General features: G+C 43.4%; 1 protein-coding gene across 3 annotated transcripts in view; it reads right to left on the bottom strand.

Annotated features, from left to right (window-relative positions):
- Positions 1-17,332, bottom strand: part of FMNL2 (formin like 2) — a 304,440-nt gene that overhangs the window by 65,680 nt on the left and 221,428 nt on the right. For all 3 annotated transcript variants that reach the window (XM_060256905.1, XM_060256902.1, XM_060256903.1), the window contains exons 7-9: positions 3,715-3,823; positions 1,548-1,624; positions 1,007-1,100 (exon numbers count right to left, since the gene is read on the bottom strand). In XM_060256905.1, the coding sequence (XP_060112888.1) occupies positions 1,007-1,100; positions 1,548-1,624; positions 3,715-3,823 (280 nt within the window). The remainder of the gene's footprint in view (positions 1-1,006; positions 1,101-1,547; positions 1,625-3,714; positions 3,824-17,332) is intronic.

The raw sequence follows: 17,332 nt of genomic DNA, 5'->3' as shown, positions 1-17,332 counted from the left end.
GCACCCGCACGGGACACGTATCAAATGAAAGAGGGGGGCGCAGGGGCTATCAGAAACAGCCGGCGGAGGGAGTCGGGAGACCACCCCACTGGGGGATCCACACCCCGAAAGTGATTAAGGTGGCGCAGATAGAGCCAACAGAGCAAACAGGACAAAATAAATAGGCTGCATTATGCAGCACAGTTGAGAAAGTGCCTTATCCCATATACTGATGAAGTATATACAGGATTTCAGAACAAAATTGTTTCCGGCAGTGATATTTGGGGGATTTTTGGGGATGTCACAGGAAGTGCTGTGAAGTCACTTCCTGTTTCCGGCAGTGGCATTTGGGGGAAATGATGTCATTTGGGGGAAATGATGTCACAGGAAGTGATGTCACTTCCCATTTCCGGCAGGTGACGCGGGGGGAAATGATGTCACAGGAAGTGATGTCACTTCCTGTTCCTGTGGTGGCATGCCGTCACCGAAAGTGACATCACTTCCTGTTTCCCGGCGGGGCTGCGGCGCGGAGCGCACAGCGCACCCCTACCTTCCCCCCCCCAACGTGTCCCTGGCTGGCCTTCAGACATTATGGTCACCCTACTTGTCACTCCTGGTTTTGCCAGCATGCAGGCTGGGATGGGGTTCATCGATCGGCAGTCGGTGTTGATCTACCGCATGTCAATGCTTGGATCCTGCCTGTGCTGTGTCAAAATGCTCTGAATGCTGTAATCAATTAAGCTGTGGCCTGTTTTTGTGCCAACCCTGGCTGTGGTGTTTGTTGTTGTATTCTGTGTCCTTCCTCATTCAGCATCTACACTGCCCTTAGGAATGCAAGTAGAATGCTATGGGGGCTTGAACTCATACCTAATATATACCCAATACCAATGCATCTGCAAATGGCATTATTTAAATCACGCTCAGACTGAGCTTCATGAAATAAAGATTAGCCATCAAGCTTCAACAAACCTTATTCAACAAACCTGTGCAAACATATGCTGCTCTCTGATGAAACAGAACAACCTACCTCTTTAAAGTTATCAAATGCAGACAAAATAATTTCATGTCCTCCTCTTACAAGACATACTGCTGCTAAGAGTTCTAAGACCAGGGCCTTTGTTCTGTACAATGAAAAGGGAAAGAGCAGTCAGTTAGAACAGTGTGACAACTCAGCTTTTCCTAAGATTGATGTGATGATATCTGAAAAAAAATTTTTAATGCTCAGCTGCTGCTTCAAGAGATTGACCCTGCCAATACTTCAGGCAAGACGCTTCAAATGCTGAATAGCTCCTTTAGGTCATGAAGATGAAATCTCCATCTCTTTATAAAGTTGTCCTAATTTAAAAAAGCAACAACTAATGCATAAGCAATTTATCTGGTATAAATCATGCATAAACCTTAACTCTTAACAAACCAGTCACAAGTCTGAGATTAAAGGAACCCAGTTCTGCAAAGGCATTAATCAGGGGCTGTAGTATATATAAATGAGGCGTTTCTTGCAGAGCACTTTGAAACAGCAAAAATCATCAGCTGGACACCAACATTTCCAAAATTAAAGAGAAACTTACCTGGAGTTCTTGTTGTTTAGGCTTAGTGCAATTTCATTAACAGCATGGGGGTGGGACATGACCATATTGAATCCATACTGAAAGTCAGGAAAAGGGACACATTTTATTTATTTATTTCTCAGATTTATATCCCGCCCTCCCCGCCAAAGCTGGCTCAGGGCAGCTAACAACAGTCAAACTAAAACAGTAAATAAATCATTAAAATTTGAACAATTAAATAATACCAATTAAATAATTTTAAAACAGTTTAAAACGATTTAAAACAATTTTGGTGCTAGCGTTGGATTTCATTAAGTTCAGCGATGTTGGGCATCTACTTATACTATAATGCAGCTAAAGGCAAGTCGAAATAGGGCTGTTTTACAGGCCTTGCGGAACTGAACAAGGTCCCACAAGGCCCTTACTTCTTCTGGAAGTTGATTCCACCAGTGGGGGGCCACAATTGAGAAGGCTCTTTCTCTGGTAGCGTTCAGTCTCGCCTCCCTTGGCCCTGATTGTGAAATCTTGGGTTTTGGTACTCTATGCTGCTCTACAAAGGGCCAATTTCAGTCATATAAAGAATATCAAATGTCATCGTAATACGGTAAAACCGGAATGCACACAAATATGTGGACTTCCATATGCACACCTTTTTGAAGTATATAAAAAAGAAACATGTTTATACTGCTTAATTATATAGTTTACAGTTTACTAGGCTTAAAATGAAGATTTTTCTACTAGAATTGTAATAAATTATCCTCACTTTATTCTCAAATAAATGACTCAAACTCCTCTCCAGCACCTCCCAGAATGCATCTGGATTAACACACAGATAAAAGTGCTGTCTCTCTCACTGATTATAAGTACTAACGAGTCAAACAAAATCCCTTCCAAGTTTATGTTACAATCCTTCAAATAAGGATACATATCCATATGACCCAGAACTCTCCAATCTCCTTTAAAAATATCTTGCTGCCCCAGGAGATCATTCCCACTAAAGAATCCAGAGTGGATACTACAAAGTGTGAGCAGAAGGTCATGGACTTCGATCTTCCCTGCATTCTCCCTTCCTCAGCATTCCATTTTGACCCATGAAAAATTGATGCCTAGCAGTGGGAACTAATTTGAACAAAAAGGCAAGCAACACAAAAGCCACAAATTTGCTCTCCTCTGTCCACTGTGCCAACAGAACTTCTGGAACTAGCAGAAATATCTCTAGGAGAAGAGCCTGAAGGAGCAATTTTGTGTGATGATACTATGTCAATTCCTTGCTTCCCTTTCTCTTTTTCTTGGACTAGGCAGGCCCTTTCCTTGTTCTTTGTTTCACTGTCTGTCCCACCCAGTTTTTTAAATGTATACAGAAATATGCTGACCCAACCCAGGGGACTGAAGAACTGACTAAAATCTGTCTTTTTGTCTTTGTCTGACAGTGGCACTAGAGAGGCTGATAGGGATTCCGAAATAAACTGCTTTATTTCACTTTTGAGGGGAAATGGTCAGGTAGGTATCAGGTTTAGGACATAGAAGATGAACAGGCAACAGGAACGAGGTAATTTCTTATAAATATAAACACTAGATTGTCACAATCAAGTAGCTGTTTGGTTATACAGACAAGTCTTTAAAATCGTGCAGAGAAATCTCTTGGCAGATGCTACTTAAATAAACATGCACAAGCTTTTTTGTCTAAAAATACTTAAATTGGTGAAGGCAGGAATATTCACAACAGTTTCAATTTTCCTCATTAACCACTTGATAGGGATCACCCTTTTACTCATAGCTCTTTCCTTCAAAGAACAGCGATTTGTACCACTTCCCTAATTCAAGATTCTCCTTGATTCTCTCCTTCTACTTAATTCTCCCTCACTGTTCTCACTCCAGTCTCAACTGTCATTCTTAACTGACACTCTGAACTGACACTCCCAACAGCTGAATTCCATTTGAATCCCCTGTCACTCAAAGTTCTCCTATCAGGTTAAACCATTAACTATTTACTGACTTTTATCAATGCAGTATGGGCACTCCATATTACCTTTTTCCAAGGAGGTCCCTAAACCCCTCACTAGCTTTTTGTGGATTTAACTCTCTGTCTGTCTGGAGAATGCCTGGACATATTCTTGGGAGCCCACTTCAGCAATGTTTGAAAATTCCTCCTTTCAAATGAATTTATCCAATCAAACAACTGAAATACCTGGTAGTTCATTATGGCTCGCAAACACATGATGCAGACATGGACATCATCCTTTTTACTCACTAGTCGTGAATTTTTAAGTGTTCTTCTGCTTGGTAAGGTGTTATACCTGCAGATAAAAGAGTAATCCCATCAGCTACCGGTTGTTAACAAAATGAACAGAGACTGGAATTTGTTCCCACTAAGCCTCCCATGGAACCATACGTATTTAATTATAGTACCAACAACTACTAAGAATCTTATATAATCAATCATGTTACTGAAATACGCTCAATTGTATCCATTAATAATAACATGAAAGTAAAGTTTATCAATAAATTTCAATGAAATGCCTACTACAGGTTTGGATACAACTGTGTTATAATAGGAACTGCTGAATTGTTCTGAGGGACTTTGCTAAAATTAACACACATGCTTCTTCTGTTGCCAGAAATCTACCACTGGATCCAACCCTTATATATCTGGAATTCCAAACACCTTTAGCCATGAGGCAGAAAATGAAAGGTTGCGAGTTTAAATATCTGAGTAAGAATTCTCAAAACTGCTATTTCTCTATCTTCTACAAAGTTATCCTATTATGTCTTTTGAGGTTAATGCCTGCATTACTAAGAAAACAGACTCCTTTGCAACAGTAAGTGCAGATGGCGGCTTAACTGCGGCTCCGGCGGGGAGGGCGGGATACAAATAAAATGTTGTTGTTGTTGTTGTTAATGTTGTGCTTATAATCTTACACCTATCTAGGCTCAATATTTCATCAGTGCATACTGTCTGGATTGATCTGTTAATCATTTCTGGGGCACTTAGGCCCCAGAAAAACCACACATTCCTTCAGCATCAAGTCTCTAAGGTGTCAGGCTCTTCCTTTTTCCATACTGCCATTGCAAAGACTGTGTCTTTGCTGGATATACAGAAATAGATAGATAGGAGTGTAGCCTGAGGAGCGCAGGGTTTGGGGAAGGGAGGGACTTCAATCAAGTATAATTTTATTATACAGTCTACCTTCCAAAGCGGCCATTTTCTCCAGAGGAACTGATATCTGTCACCTGGAAATCAACTGTAATACCGGGATATCGCCAACCACCACCTGGAAATTGGCAATCCAGGCTGCAGTGGACAGCGTGTTAGAAGAAGAAGAAGATATTGGATTTATATCCCGTCCTCCACTCCGAAGAGTCTCAGAGCGGCTCACAATCTCCTTTCCCTTCCTCCCCCACAACAGACACCCTGTGAGGTAGATGAAGATATTGGATTTATATCCCGCCCTCCACTCTGAAGAGTCTCAGAGCGGCTCACAATGTCCTTTCCCTTCCTCCCCCACAACAGACACCCTGTGAGGTAGATGAAGATATTGGATTGATATCCCGCCCTCCACTCCGAAGGGTCTCGAGCGGTTCACAATCTCCTTTCCCTTCCTCCCCCACAACAGACACCCTGTGAGGTAGATGAAGATATTGGATTGATATCCCGCCCTCCACTCCGAAGGGTCTCAGAGCGGTTCACAATCTCCTTTCCCTTCCTCCCCCACAACAGACACCCTGTGAGGAGGGTGAGGCTGGAGAGGGCTCTCACAGCAGCTGCCCTTTCAAGGACAACCTCTGCCAGATCTATGGCTGACCCAAGGCCACGCTAGCAGGTACAAGTGGAGGAGTGGGGAATCAAACCCGGTTCTCCCAGATAAGAGTCCGCACACTTAACCACTACACCAAACCGGCTCTCCACTGAACTGAAGGTGGGGGAACTAATGCACACTTTGCCATGAAGCTTACTTAGTGACCTTGGGCCAGTTACTCTTTTTTCACCCTGATCTACGTCATAATGTCATCAGGGGGAAAAAAGGAAATAGGAAAACTGCCTAATCAGCCACCATGACCGCCTTGGAAGAAGGGAATGATTTTTTAAAAAGTAGATAGTTCATCAAAGACAGATGCTGATGTATGCCAGTATCCTACTAAGGAAAATTGACGTTCTATCCCCATTAGTACTGAATCTGAACCTCAGATATTTCTTTGGGGACACACATACAATATTTGCAGACTGCAGCAGATATGGTCACATGTATGTACTTCCCTGCATTGTCTCAGCAAGAGAGTCACTATTATTGCCAAACATGAATCTATGTCTCCAACTGGGCAATAAATCGGGGTATTATATGCCAGCTATGACTTAATTCTGTGCCAAATTGAAATAGCAAGCAACTGATACCTCCCTTTGGCAGAATATAAATCCGATGTGGCTAAATTCTTTCTTTTTAGAAACCCTGGTTAACATAAATTATAAAGTGAAAGACATCCAAACAGTCATGGGAATATATATTTAATGCAGATATATTGAAACCTAAAATATTTTATCATGCTGTACAATAACCCTTGCAGAGGTCTTTTCTTTACTATTCATACGTGATTCATCAAGGCCCAAAAGAAAATAAACCAGGGCAATTCTGATGTAAACCATTACAGCAAATTTATATTGCAGCATGTGGAAACTACTCAGCATACCACTGCCACAACAATTCAATATTCCATCAAATGACTATCCTATTCTATTAAAAGATGGCTTTAAATAAAACATGGAATGTTAAAAATGTCTTGAATGTTGTAAAAGCACAAGACTGATAAGTCAGGACTCTTTCTGGAACTACTCTCAAATCCCTGTATTTCAAATAATGCAACCCAGAGATGGAGAGCCAGTTTGGTGTAGTGGTTAAGTGTGCGGACTCTTATCTGGGAGAACCGGGTTGGATTCCCCACTCCCCCACTTGCACCTGCTAGCATGGCCTTGGGTCAGCCATAGCTCTGGCAGAGGTTGTCCTTGAAAGGGCAGCTGCTGGGAGAGCCCTCTCCAGCCTCACCCACCTCACAGGGTGTCTGTTGTGGGGGAGGAAGGGAAAGGAGATTGTGAGCCGCTCTGAGCCTCTTCGGAGTGGGGGGTGGGATATAAATCCAATGTCTTCATCTACCTCACAGGGTGTCTGTTGTGGGGGAGGAAGGTAAAGGAGATTGTGAGCCGCTCTGAGCCTCTTCGGAGTGGGGGGTGGGATATAAATCCAATGTCTTCATCTACCTCACAGGGTGTCTGTTGTGGGGGAGGAAGGGAAAGGAGATTGTGAGCCGCTCTGAGCCTCTTCGGAGTGGGGGGTGGGATATAAATCCAATGTCTTCATCTACCTCACAGGGTGTCTGTTGTGGGGGAGGAAGGTAAAGGAGATTGTGAGCCGCTCTGAGACTCTTCGGAGTGGAGGGCAGGATATAAATCCAATATCTTCTTCTTTTCAATTCAATGCTCAATTCAGTGTGAAGGACACACACCTATCCAGTTCCACAGCATTTCAGTTCCACCCAGTTCCGCAGGGCCTGTAAGACAACCCTCTTCCGGCTGGCCTATGACTAGCTGGTACAAGAAATCCAGGTGTAGTTATATTAGAGGTTGCTGTCCCTAATGTTTTAAATGGTTTAAATGTCTTAGAATTTTAAATATTTTATAATTTTAAATGTATTAATTAATTTTAACTGTTTTATGTTTAAATGTTATTATGTGGAATTCTATGCTGTGAGCCGCCCTGAGCCGCTTGTTGGGAAGGGCGGGATATAAATTAATAAATAATAATAAAAGCATGCCATTCTAATGGTGACCCATGGTTCACTGAGAACTACCAACTTCTGCTTCTGGATAGCAGCACCTTGTGTGGACACAAGCGATGACACTGTAGGCGATGACACCAGTGGTTTTTGCTGGGCACTGTTGTTCACTTAGATGCTATCCATCTGTCAAGGTCTGCACTCCACTGAGGGAGCTGACCAGAATCTCAGGAGTCATTTTCTAACGCCATTCAGTAATGATACCAGATCCTCCAACCCATTCTGGCATGAAAGAACATAATAAAATTTTGTGGTTTGTATTTCCCTTGACGGATACGGTTCATTACATTAACTGTCAGGCGCTCACGTATACTTAGAGAAGTTCCCTCCATGTCGGTAGATGATCAGGTGATGAAACAAGGACAGGCTTTGCGAGTTTAAAAAAAAAAAAAAGTTTCTACCGCAGACTGAACATTGAATTTTTGTCTTGGTTTAAATACCGTCCTTTATTAGCTTGTTTGTTTTTCTGCCTCAGGGTTCATGTACTAGTGACAGTTTTAACATGTGATTTATTTATTTGCTTTTGCTGTCACTAGTCATTAGAATTTTAATATTTACCAGCCACCTGTGATATTCATTCTGTTTCTTTGCAGTGACAGAAAACACTGGCATCAGTTTACATGATTCATTCAAAAGAACTCTTAAAACAATCCCTAATCAAAATTGGGTGGGCAAAGTTACGCCCCGATCTTCAGTTGCTTTTCATTTCTTCCTAACGAATGTTGGGGTGGCAGGGGGGGGGGGGGTTCAACATGCTGATGGTTTTTATTTTCTTTCTGTTGTAAGTCAGAGATCACACAGAGTATATCAATTCTATTAATTAATATTGCATGTTTCCTTGCACCCCTCCCCCTTCCTACCACTTCCTTCTTCTTTCCTTCAAAGTAAAACTATAAAAAGATGGTTTTGGGGGGGTGGGGGGGAGATGATGTGTATATCCCAACAGCAGCCATTGTGCAGTTCAATCTTTTTTATTTAACATTTTGCAACAAACAAACAACAAATTTGTACCTATTGTTCAGGGGGGAGGGGAAAACTCACTGCACAGAAACATGGATCTTTCTCAGATGAATGGTGAAGCTGAATGACTTGATAGCCTAAGATTTATTTCACAGTCCTCTGGGGAAAAGAAGGTTGACAATACAATGATATTCCCTGGTTGTTATACCTCAAACCCAGGGTTTCTCCAGTGGTATACCTTAATATCATTCATTTTGATATGTTAATAAAATGCTTTTTGGTGATATGTTCTAAAAACTTCTTTGGGTCAGTTCAGGTTTCATCAAAAAAATGTTAGCCTGAGGCCTCTAGAGTCTGTGACTTTGAGACTCTGTGACTCTGAGACTTCAAACAACCACTTAATCTCTAAATCCATTCTCTCCTTAACCTTTCTAATCACTTTGGCAACAAAGATTGTGTGACGGACTCAGGCCCTTAGCCTGTGTAGCTGAGAAACAGGCTTGCAGCGACTGGCTGGAACGTTGCTCAAGCAATGGAAAAGTATCCTTTGGAGGTTTGCTCAGCAGAAAATCAACCTCAGGATTTTTAGTCTTAGCCAAGGGGTCTTCGAGAGAAGTCTTCAGAATACCAGTCTGAAGTGAAGACAGTGGGCTTAGGCCGGGCAGTTGTAAAACCAACTGGACGAGGAGCTGAGAGCGGCCAGAGTGGCTGGGCTCCTTGTGGCAGACAGAGCTGAGTGGACTCTGTCTGGAAAAGGGAGTTTTCAAATGATTTGGAACTCTCTGAGGGAGATTTTGCCAGTGCATCAGGCAATCTCCAGGTACAAACAAGATCACACAAATACACACTGAGGGGAAAACTGGATTCTGGTGGTCAGCAGGGTTGCCCAAGACTCATACCAAAGGACAAGCTGTGGGGCTGAGATGCATTGGAATTGATGGGTGCGAGTCCTGGAAGATAGCTAGTGTGAAAGGGTCTGTGAGGGAGAATACTGACACCAGTCAGGAGTTCTCTATGTGTGTGTGGAAGAGTGATTGAAGTTTGTTAATTATATGATTTGGCACTGCCTAAGTTAGGGTAAAACATCTGAAGAAACAGCATTCTGAGTGCCCAAAAGGCACAGCCTGTGTGAAGTAGAGTCTAGTGGGACTCTGAAACCTGCCTGGTTTATTGCTTATTTTAAGGATCTTCTGCCAAAGTCTTGTTATATTTTTACCTCAGCCTGAAAAAGTCTCTACTCTCTGTAATTATTTTATTCTGCCAACCAGCTGCCAACTGATTTGCCTTTTAATATTGAACAGTTATAATCAAAATTATTTCATCCCCCTCCTTGCCTTTAGTTACCTAATAAATATTTTGTGGTTGTTAACGTTAAAACCGTCTGGTGCCAATTATTACTAGTCCTTGACAGGATTTCTGTGAGTCTGACTGAGGGACTGAGGGAAGGTGACCAGGGAGAAATTTAAAGTGGCCACCTCCCAAGTAAAGCCTCTGACTGGGTTCCTCACAGACTGTTTACCCACTGCCAGAACTGCTCAGCATTTAAGACAACTTGAGCCTTATATCACTACGCACTGATGCTTCAAGAAAGAGAAATAAAGTGTATATAACAGGGGTGGCCAAACTGCAGCTCGGAAGCCACATGTGACTTTTTTAAACATATTGTGTGGCTATTGAAGCCCCCACTGCCTTGTCAGCTGGCTTGGAGAAGGAATTTGTCTCTTTAAATCACTTCTCCAAGCCAAGACAGCAGCAATAAAGTTGCTTTCTTCCCACCTCTCTCTCTCCCCATCTATTTGCTTTCTTTCCATCTTTTTTTCAGTTTTGCCTTCCTTCTCTCAAACATCTGACGTTCATGTCTTTCAGCTCTCAAACATTTATTCTATGTGGCTCTTACATTAAGAAAGTTTGGCCACCCCTGGTATATAATGATAAGTTCAAAACATATGCCTAGTTATAAATGTGCTGACATATAAAGCGGAGACACTTCCAGAATTACTGGCTACATATTTGCAACTCACAAGTTGGTATGAGCCTAAATCTTTCCAGTATTATAACTATTATCACTTAGAGAATATTTGTGTGTGTGTGTGCTTCCATGATGCCACATTGCACAGAGGTGATACCAACAGGTTTTTTAAAACAGGAACTCCTGCAGTTGTCATTATGAGTGAAACATTAAAACAGGAATTACTTTATTTATAAGCATTAACATGAAATAAAATATATATTCTTACTTCAAATGAAGGTTTTTATGTGAGTTGCCACTGAGCCTATTGTATGTCCTTCTCCTGAGGTAGTCACCTCAGAGAAGTCAATGTTAGGCAAACTGGGTCCAAGCTGTGTCGGTCTTTAAAGGTTAGTACCAGCACTGTGAATTAGTCTCAAAAGTCAGTTTAGACTGAACATGACTGGAGTGATATGATCCAAATATATTCTCAAGCACATTCTTCAAGAGCAGTCCAACATAGCAGAAATTAAATCTAGATGTTACCTGAACACAAACCACTGTGGCAAGTTATTTTTACCCAGGAAAGGCCACAGCTGGCTCACCAGCTGAATACGATTGAAAGGGGCCACGTGTTTCTCCCAACAGGAGGCCCAGGTCTAACAGAACTACCAGCCTACGAACTTGCTCCTTTATGGTGCAAGCCCATCCAGAACGGGAGTCTCATGAGTTCCCAGATCAGTCTTCCCTGTCACCAGCTACACCTTTGTCTTGTCCTGATTTAGCTTTACCTTACTGGCTCTTATCCATCCCAAAACTGATTCAAGGTTTCCACAACCTTCCTGGGATCTGTCAGAAATTTGAGATAGAGCTGAGTGTCAACGGATGAGTCTGTAGCCCTCCCAAAGGAGCAGCTTCGTAGCTTGGGTGTGCTGCTGGATATGGGAGTCCCGCTGGAAAAGCATGTGACAGCTATAGCCAGGAACACTTTTTACCAGTTTCAGCTGCTAAACCAGTTGAGGATTTACCAGGAGTATGCCCTGGTATCATCTAGATTAGATTACTCAATGCATTCTACATGGGGCTGCCTTTGAAGAGTGCCCGAAAGCTACAACTGGTGCAGAATACTGTGGCCGGAATTCTGGATGGAATGAGTTGTAGGAAACGTATCTCCTCACCCTTGTTCCTGTTGGGGTTTAGATATACTATTAGCAGAGTAATGTGGAGAGAACCACGAATAACAGCCAGGCACGCGGTTTAGCTTAAGAAACAAAGTAGTTTACTTTACGAATGACGAAAAGGTATGACTGGGATTTCTAGAAAACAAAGGATTCAATATCCTATCTAGCTTCTAGGCTACATCTTGACTCCCTCGAGTCCTAACTTCAACTGCATGGAGATCTAAGGGCTTAACACAAAGGGCAATAAAACTGACCAAATGGTTTCCCTTAGACCACCACCCAAATATATGGATTAGCCTATTAGGGCTCTCCCTCAATGGTCACTATGCATATTGACACCTAGCCTTGCCGGGAAGTACGTGCCAACATTCTCATTGGCTCTACCTACTCACTGGCTAAAAAATCAGCATGCATATACAAACACTTAATTAACTCATGACAACAGGAAGTGAAATTGCATCAGAAACCCAACAGTTCCAGCCACACTGGCTCCTAATCTGCTTCCTGCCCCAATTCAAGGTGCTGGTATTGCCCATTAAAGACATATGTGGTTTGTGGCCGTACATTAAGGATTCTCTGCTCCTATGTGAACCTACCTGACAAATGCAGCAATTTTTGGAGACTCTGCCTAAGGTATCCCATCATCTGAGGTTAAATGGGTGGCAACCAAAGAAAGAGCCTTCTCAGTCATGACACCAAAATTACAGAATTTCCTTCCAAGTATTGTAGGCCGGCTAGCTGGCACCTCTTCAAAATCAAAGGAGTCAGGCTCTGCACTGGTGGAATACCCACCCAAGTATCTGAGCTGAGAAACCGATCCAACTGGGGAAGCATCAGGAAGCAAGAACATTTCCCAGCCATAGCCAGGCTGCTCATTCTGGTAGGAGTAAAAAAAAAGGACACAGAGGTCGGAGCCTCAATTCCCACTGGGGTCTCCTGAAGCAACAAAGTATAGAAGAAGGATGGAGCACTTGCCAGCTTTAGAGAGAAGACAGAGTGTTTGCCTAATTGCACAGTGGCAATAAATGCTGACTCCTGGAGCAGAATCTTTACAAGATCAGGACTGACAGGCTGAAAGAAAGCAGCAAGAATTTATACCTGGAGGATGAGGAATCCACCAGGAAGAAGCAACACCTGGGCTTTGGAGATGAGTCAGCAAAAGGAGGCAGTGAGCAAGGATTGGTGAGGAAGCAACCTTGCTCTCTCACTTCCTCTGTAAGAAGATATTGGATTACTATATCCCACCCTATACTCTGAATCTCAGAGTCTCAGAGCGCTCACAATCTCCTTTAACTTCCCCCCCACAACAGACACCCTGTGAGGTACGTGGGGCTGAAAGAGCTTTCACAGCAGCTGCCCTTTCAAGGACACCTCCTACGAGAGCTATGGCTGACCCAAGGCCATTCCAGCAGGTGCAAGTGGAGGAGTGGGGAATCAAACCCGGTTCTTCCAGATAAGAGTCCGCACACTTAACCACTACACCAAACTGGTAAGCTGACCTGCTTAGAGAACAGAGCTCTACCCTGCCTTGCTGCCCTGCACCCCTGTCCTGCTTAACTTGCGCTTGCTTTTACAGCTAGAGACCCAGACCCTACCCTGGTTTTCAAGCCTTGGACCCTGAACTCCAGATATTCTTTTCCCATGACCTTCAGACTGATCCTTCAGCTCTCTGACTCTGGGCTCGTTGGTAGACCATGCTCTTCTGTTTTACTTTTTAATGTTGTATTTCTGCATCCAGGAAACCCCGGTTGGAGTAAAAGCATCAGGCTGTGCCCTGAATGTGACACCAAGGGAGATTTTCAACTATCTCTTATCATTGCATTCCACCAACAGGTGAAGTTTTTTGTTTCTTTTTTGTCTGGCACTCCTTTGGTGATTCCCCTTGACCGTTCCTCCCATTCACATGTTTAGTATTTTGTTTTAACTGCTTTTAATTGCTTTTATATATTTATACTTGTTTTTAATCTTCTTTTAATGTTTTTATTATTTGGGGACCCCAAGTTGGATAGAAAGCCTGCTTTAAAATGTTAATTTTTGCTTCTGTTTTTAAAGAAACCATCATATTAGTGACAACCCAGCCTAAATCTCTGGACAGCCTCATCCAGTAATTTCATGCAGATGTTAAAAAGAATTGTGGACAACATGGAACTTTGTGGGACCTCACCGGCCAGAGGACAATGGACAAAGCAGCAGCTCTCTACCACCACTTTCTGAAAACTTGCCTTCCAAATAGGACTGAAACCACCACAAAACAGTGTCTCCCGATTCCAACTCCAAAAGGCAGTCCAGAAGGGTAGTGTCGATGCTGGCAAAGTCTTCCCTAAAGTTTGCCAGTTTGGTGTAGTGGTTAAGTGTGTGGACTCTTATCTGGGAGAACCGGGTTTGATTTTCCACTCCTCCACTTGCACCTGCTGGCATGGCCTTGGGTCAGCCATAGCCCTGGCAGAGGTTGTCCTTGAAAGGGCAGCTGCTGTGAGAGCCCTCTCCAGCCCCACCCACCTCACAGGGTGTCTGTTGTGGGGGAGGAAGGTAAAGGAGATTATGAGCCGCTCTGAGACTCTTCGGAGTGGAGAGCGGGATATAAATCCAATATCTTCTTCTTCTTCATATTCACCAGCAGCTTCTGGGCCAGGATGGGAGACTGTGGTGACATCAGGACCAGAAGAGCCCCCCTACACATGCTAGCAGCTCTAGGGCCAGGCCAGATAGCTGCAGCAATGTCAGCATAGCAGGAAGAGCCCTTTTCACACTCATCCACAGCTCCAGGGTCAGGCTGGGAGGCTGCAACATCAGTGGACCCGGAGAAGCCCTCCTCATAATCACATGGCCCCTTGGCCCAGTGCTGGGGCTGTTGCATCAATGAAATGGAGGGAGCAACAGGAGGACACCTCAAGGGCAGATGGCAAAGGGTAATGCTGAGGAAGACAGCAGCCAAGGAAAGCATGTATGATGAGCACAATGTAGGCTCCCCTACTAGGGGTGGCCATGAAGAAGCAGGGAAGAAACCTCACCAGCATATCCAAAGGCAGTGGGCCCTGTTGGCAAGCCTACCACAGCCCAGGGGCATTGGCCTGAGACAACGGTGGCCTCCTTGGAACAGTAATGACCTTTTGAGGCCTCAAGTCCGAGAAGAAATGTGAAGAAGAGAGTCCAGGAACTTAACCACTACACCAAACTGGTTAGGTGAGGCTGATGGGAAGAGGAGGACAGAGGGAAGCCCATTGGCCCAGACACTGAGAACAGGCCAGGCCCCATCCCTAAATAGGGAATACTGGAAGATCCAGGAATGGTCCTGCCTGCAGTTAAGATTTTATTAGGTATAGCCCCAAGACCATAGAAGAGGACTGGTCCAACCCACATCCAAGATGGACCAAGTGCTGGAAAAGAGAAGACTAAGGGTGTTATGAACCCCCTCCTCTTCTTTTCTGAGACTCCTGTAGGGCATAGTGAAGAAAAGGGAACTGGAGGGCATAACCACCTCAGGCTCCAATCCCCAGGAATCAGTCTGGCAAATACCATGAATGACTGATACCATCAAAAGTTGTTGAGAGGTCCAAGAGAATCTGTTAGTCTCATAAAGCGAGTCATCCAGTAGGGAACCCAAGGCTGTTTCAATCCCATAACTGGAGATGACTGTTCGGAAAGGAACCAAACAATCAGCTTCATTCGGGAAACTGTCCAGTTACTACTGGTTCAATTACGTTATTCAAGAATGGTACACTTGATACTGGATGACAGCTCCTCAAATTTCCTGAGTCCATCATAGACTTCTTTAGGAGTGGATGCACCACTGCCTGCTTCAAGGCAGATGATCCCCCCTCTCAAGGAGGCATTTACTGTGCTGGTCTTAACTGCCCTATCAGTGATAGATGACAATCCTATGTCACGATGGAAGTGTTGGGTTTCTATTGCAATTTCACTTCCTGTTGTCATGAGTTAATTAAATGAATGTATATGCATGCTGATGTTTAGCCAGTGAGAGGTATAGCCAATGAGAATGTTTGCACGTACTTCCCGCTCAGGCTGGGTGTCAATATGTATAGTGACCATTGAAGGAAAGCTCTAATAGGCTAATCCATATATTTGGGAGGTGGTCTGGGGGAAACCATTTGGTCAGTTTTTATTGCCCTTTGTGTAAAGCCCTCAGATCTCCATGCAGTTAGAGTTTGGACTCAAGAGAGTCGAGATGTAGTCTAGAGACTAGATAGGATAATGAATCCTTCTTTTGTTGTCTAGAAATCCCAGTCTACCCCTTTCCTCATAGTAAAAGTAAACTACTTTATTCTTAAGCTAAAACGTGTGCCTGGCTGGCTTATGTGTGGTTCTCTCCACACAACTCTGCTAAAGTATCTGTAAACCCCAACAGGAAGTAAACAGACTAGAACAATAAACCCAGTTCTCTGAACTGCTGTGCTGGCAAATCAGCTCAAGGGATCTGTCAAGGTTATGCTGTTTAACTGAATGAAAAATAAGTAATGCTTTTAAGATTTAGTCAAGGCAATATAAACAAAGTACAGTACAGAGCTACACATTTTCCTTAATGGTTTTTTAAGCACTAGTCCCACACAAATAGAAAACAAATGAAGCAGAAGAACCACATCGATGTCACCGCCCACAAATGATTTTCATATGGTATACATATTTATATAGCTGGGTGTCAACACATTGCAGAATCTAGTTTGGCTCCAGTAACACAACCCCGGCAATCTGTCGATTCTGCATATTCCCTCCCACCACCATGCAATTAAAAATGTCTGGTTTCTTGGCTAATGAGAAACATTCCATTAAGGCATTGGGGACAATGCACAATGGCAAACATAATGGCAATCATAACGGGATTCTGAAAGATCACTACATACTCAACGGGGTTACAAAGACTTCACTTTCTATAGCAGCTTTAATTGGAGACCCCTGTCATATCTGAACGCACCACCGGCTTGGATCCTAACTACCACAAACAGGGTTTCTGCTCCCTCTTTATTGCTGCACTGGGAGCTGTTCTTGTGGGCTGGGAGACCTCCAAGAATGTTGAAGTACAAGGTATGGGGGAGGAACAACAGCAGGAAGGGACAAACAGCGAAAGACAGCACTTTCCTCTGCCAACTCCATTCAATCGAGCAGTTCCCTCTTGTAGTGCCCTCATAGCAGATGGCATGGACCGCTGCTACCCACTGAACAGCTTCCTCTTCTGTTTCTTCTAATTCAAATGGGCTTTCAGAAAGGGTTTGGTGGTTCCTATCCCCTTGAGCTTTTTGGAAGGCTTTCAATGAAAGGTTTTTTTATGAGTGCTTGAAATGATCTCATTTACAGTGCCATCCTAAGCAGAGTTATACCTTTCCAAGTATGTTACAGACAATGTGCTTAGAAGGGTGTGACTCTGCTCAGGATGGGGCTGGCATTGTGGACTCTTTATTACAGGATAATATGCTTTGTTTGAGATGTTTTATGGCTGCTGGTTTGTTGAGCAAACTGGGTACGGCCATATTTTTGCTGTACAACACACTGAGCTTTTACGGAAGGCTATGGAATATATCTTTGAGTGAAAGAAGGAATATGCCAGTGAACTTTGCCCTCCCCACCCCCCCCACCCCCCACCGGTGTAGCATAAATCACATTTGCTCCTTACAGGCAAACAATAAAAGGAATTGAAAAAAGGAGGTTCATCTGAATTGTACATTAAAAGCAGATAGATAATAAGAGAATGTTCCCTGTTATGAAAAGTTAGCCATAAACTGTTTTGGAAGTTAGGCTATTCTTCCCAAAAAGCTACCCTGTGGGCTTCCCAGATTTCCCCACTACATGCTCTCCCAAGGAGTGTCTCCATTAATTTTAATGGTGCTTGCAAAAATATAGCACTATAATGACAGGCTCCAAGAAAGCTTCCGCTACCATGA

This window comes from Heteronotia binoei, chromosome 16 (genome assembly GCF_032191835.1).
Source record: "Heteronotia binoei isolate CCM8104 ecotype False Entrance Well chromosome 16, APGP_CSIRO_Hbin_v1, whole genome shotgun sequence".
NCBI lineage: Eukaryota > Metazoa > Chordata > Lepidosauria > Squamata > Gekkonidae > Heteronotia > Heteronotia binoei.
The sequence above is the reverse complement of the archived record's forward strand: the minus strand, read 5'-3'. Positions and strand labels throughout refer to the sequence as shown.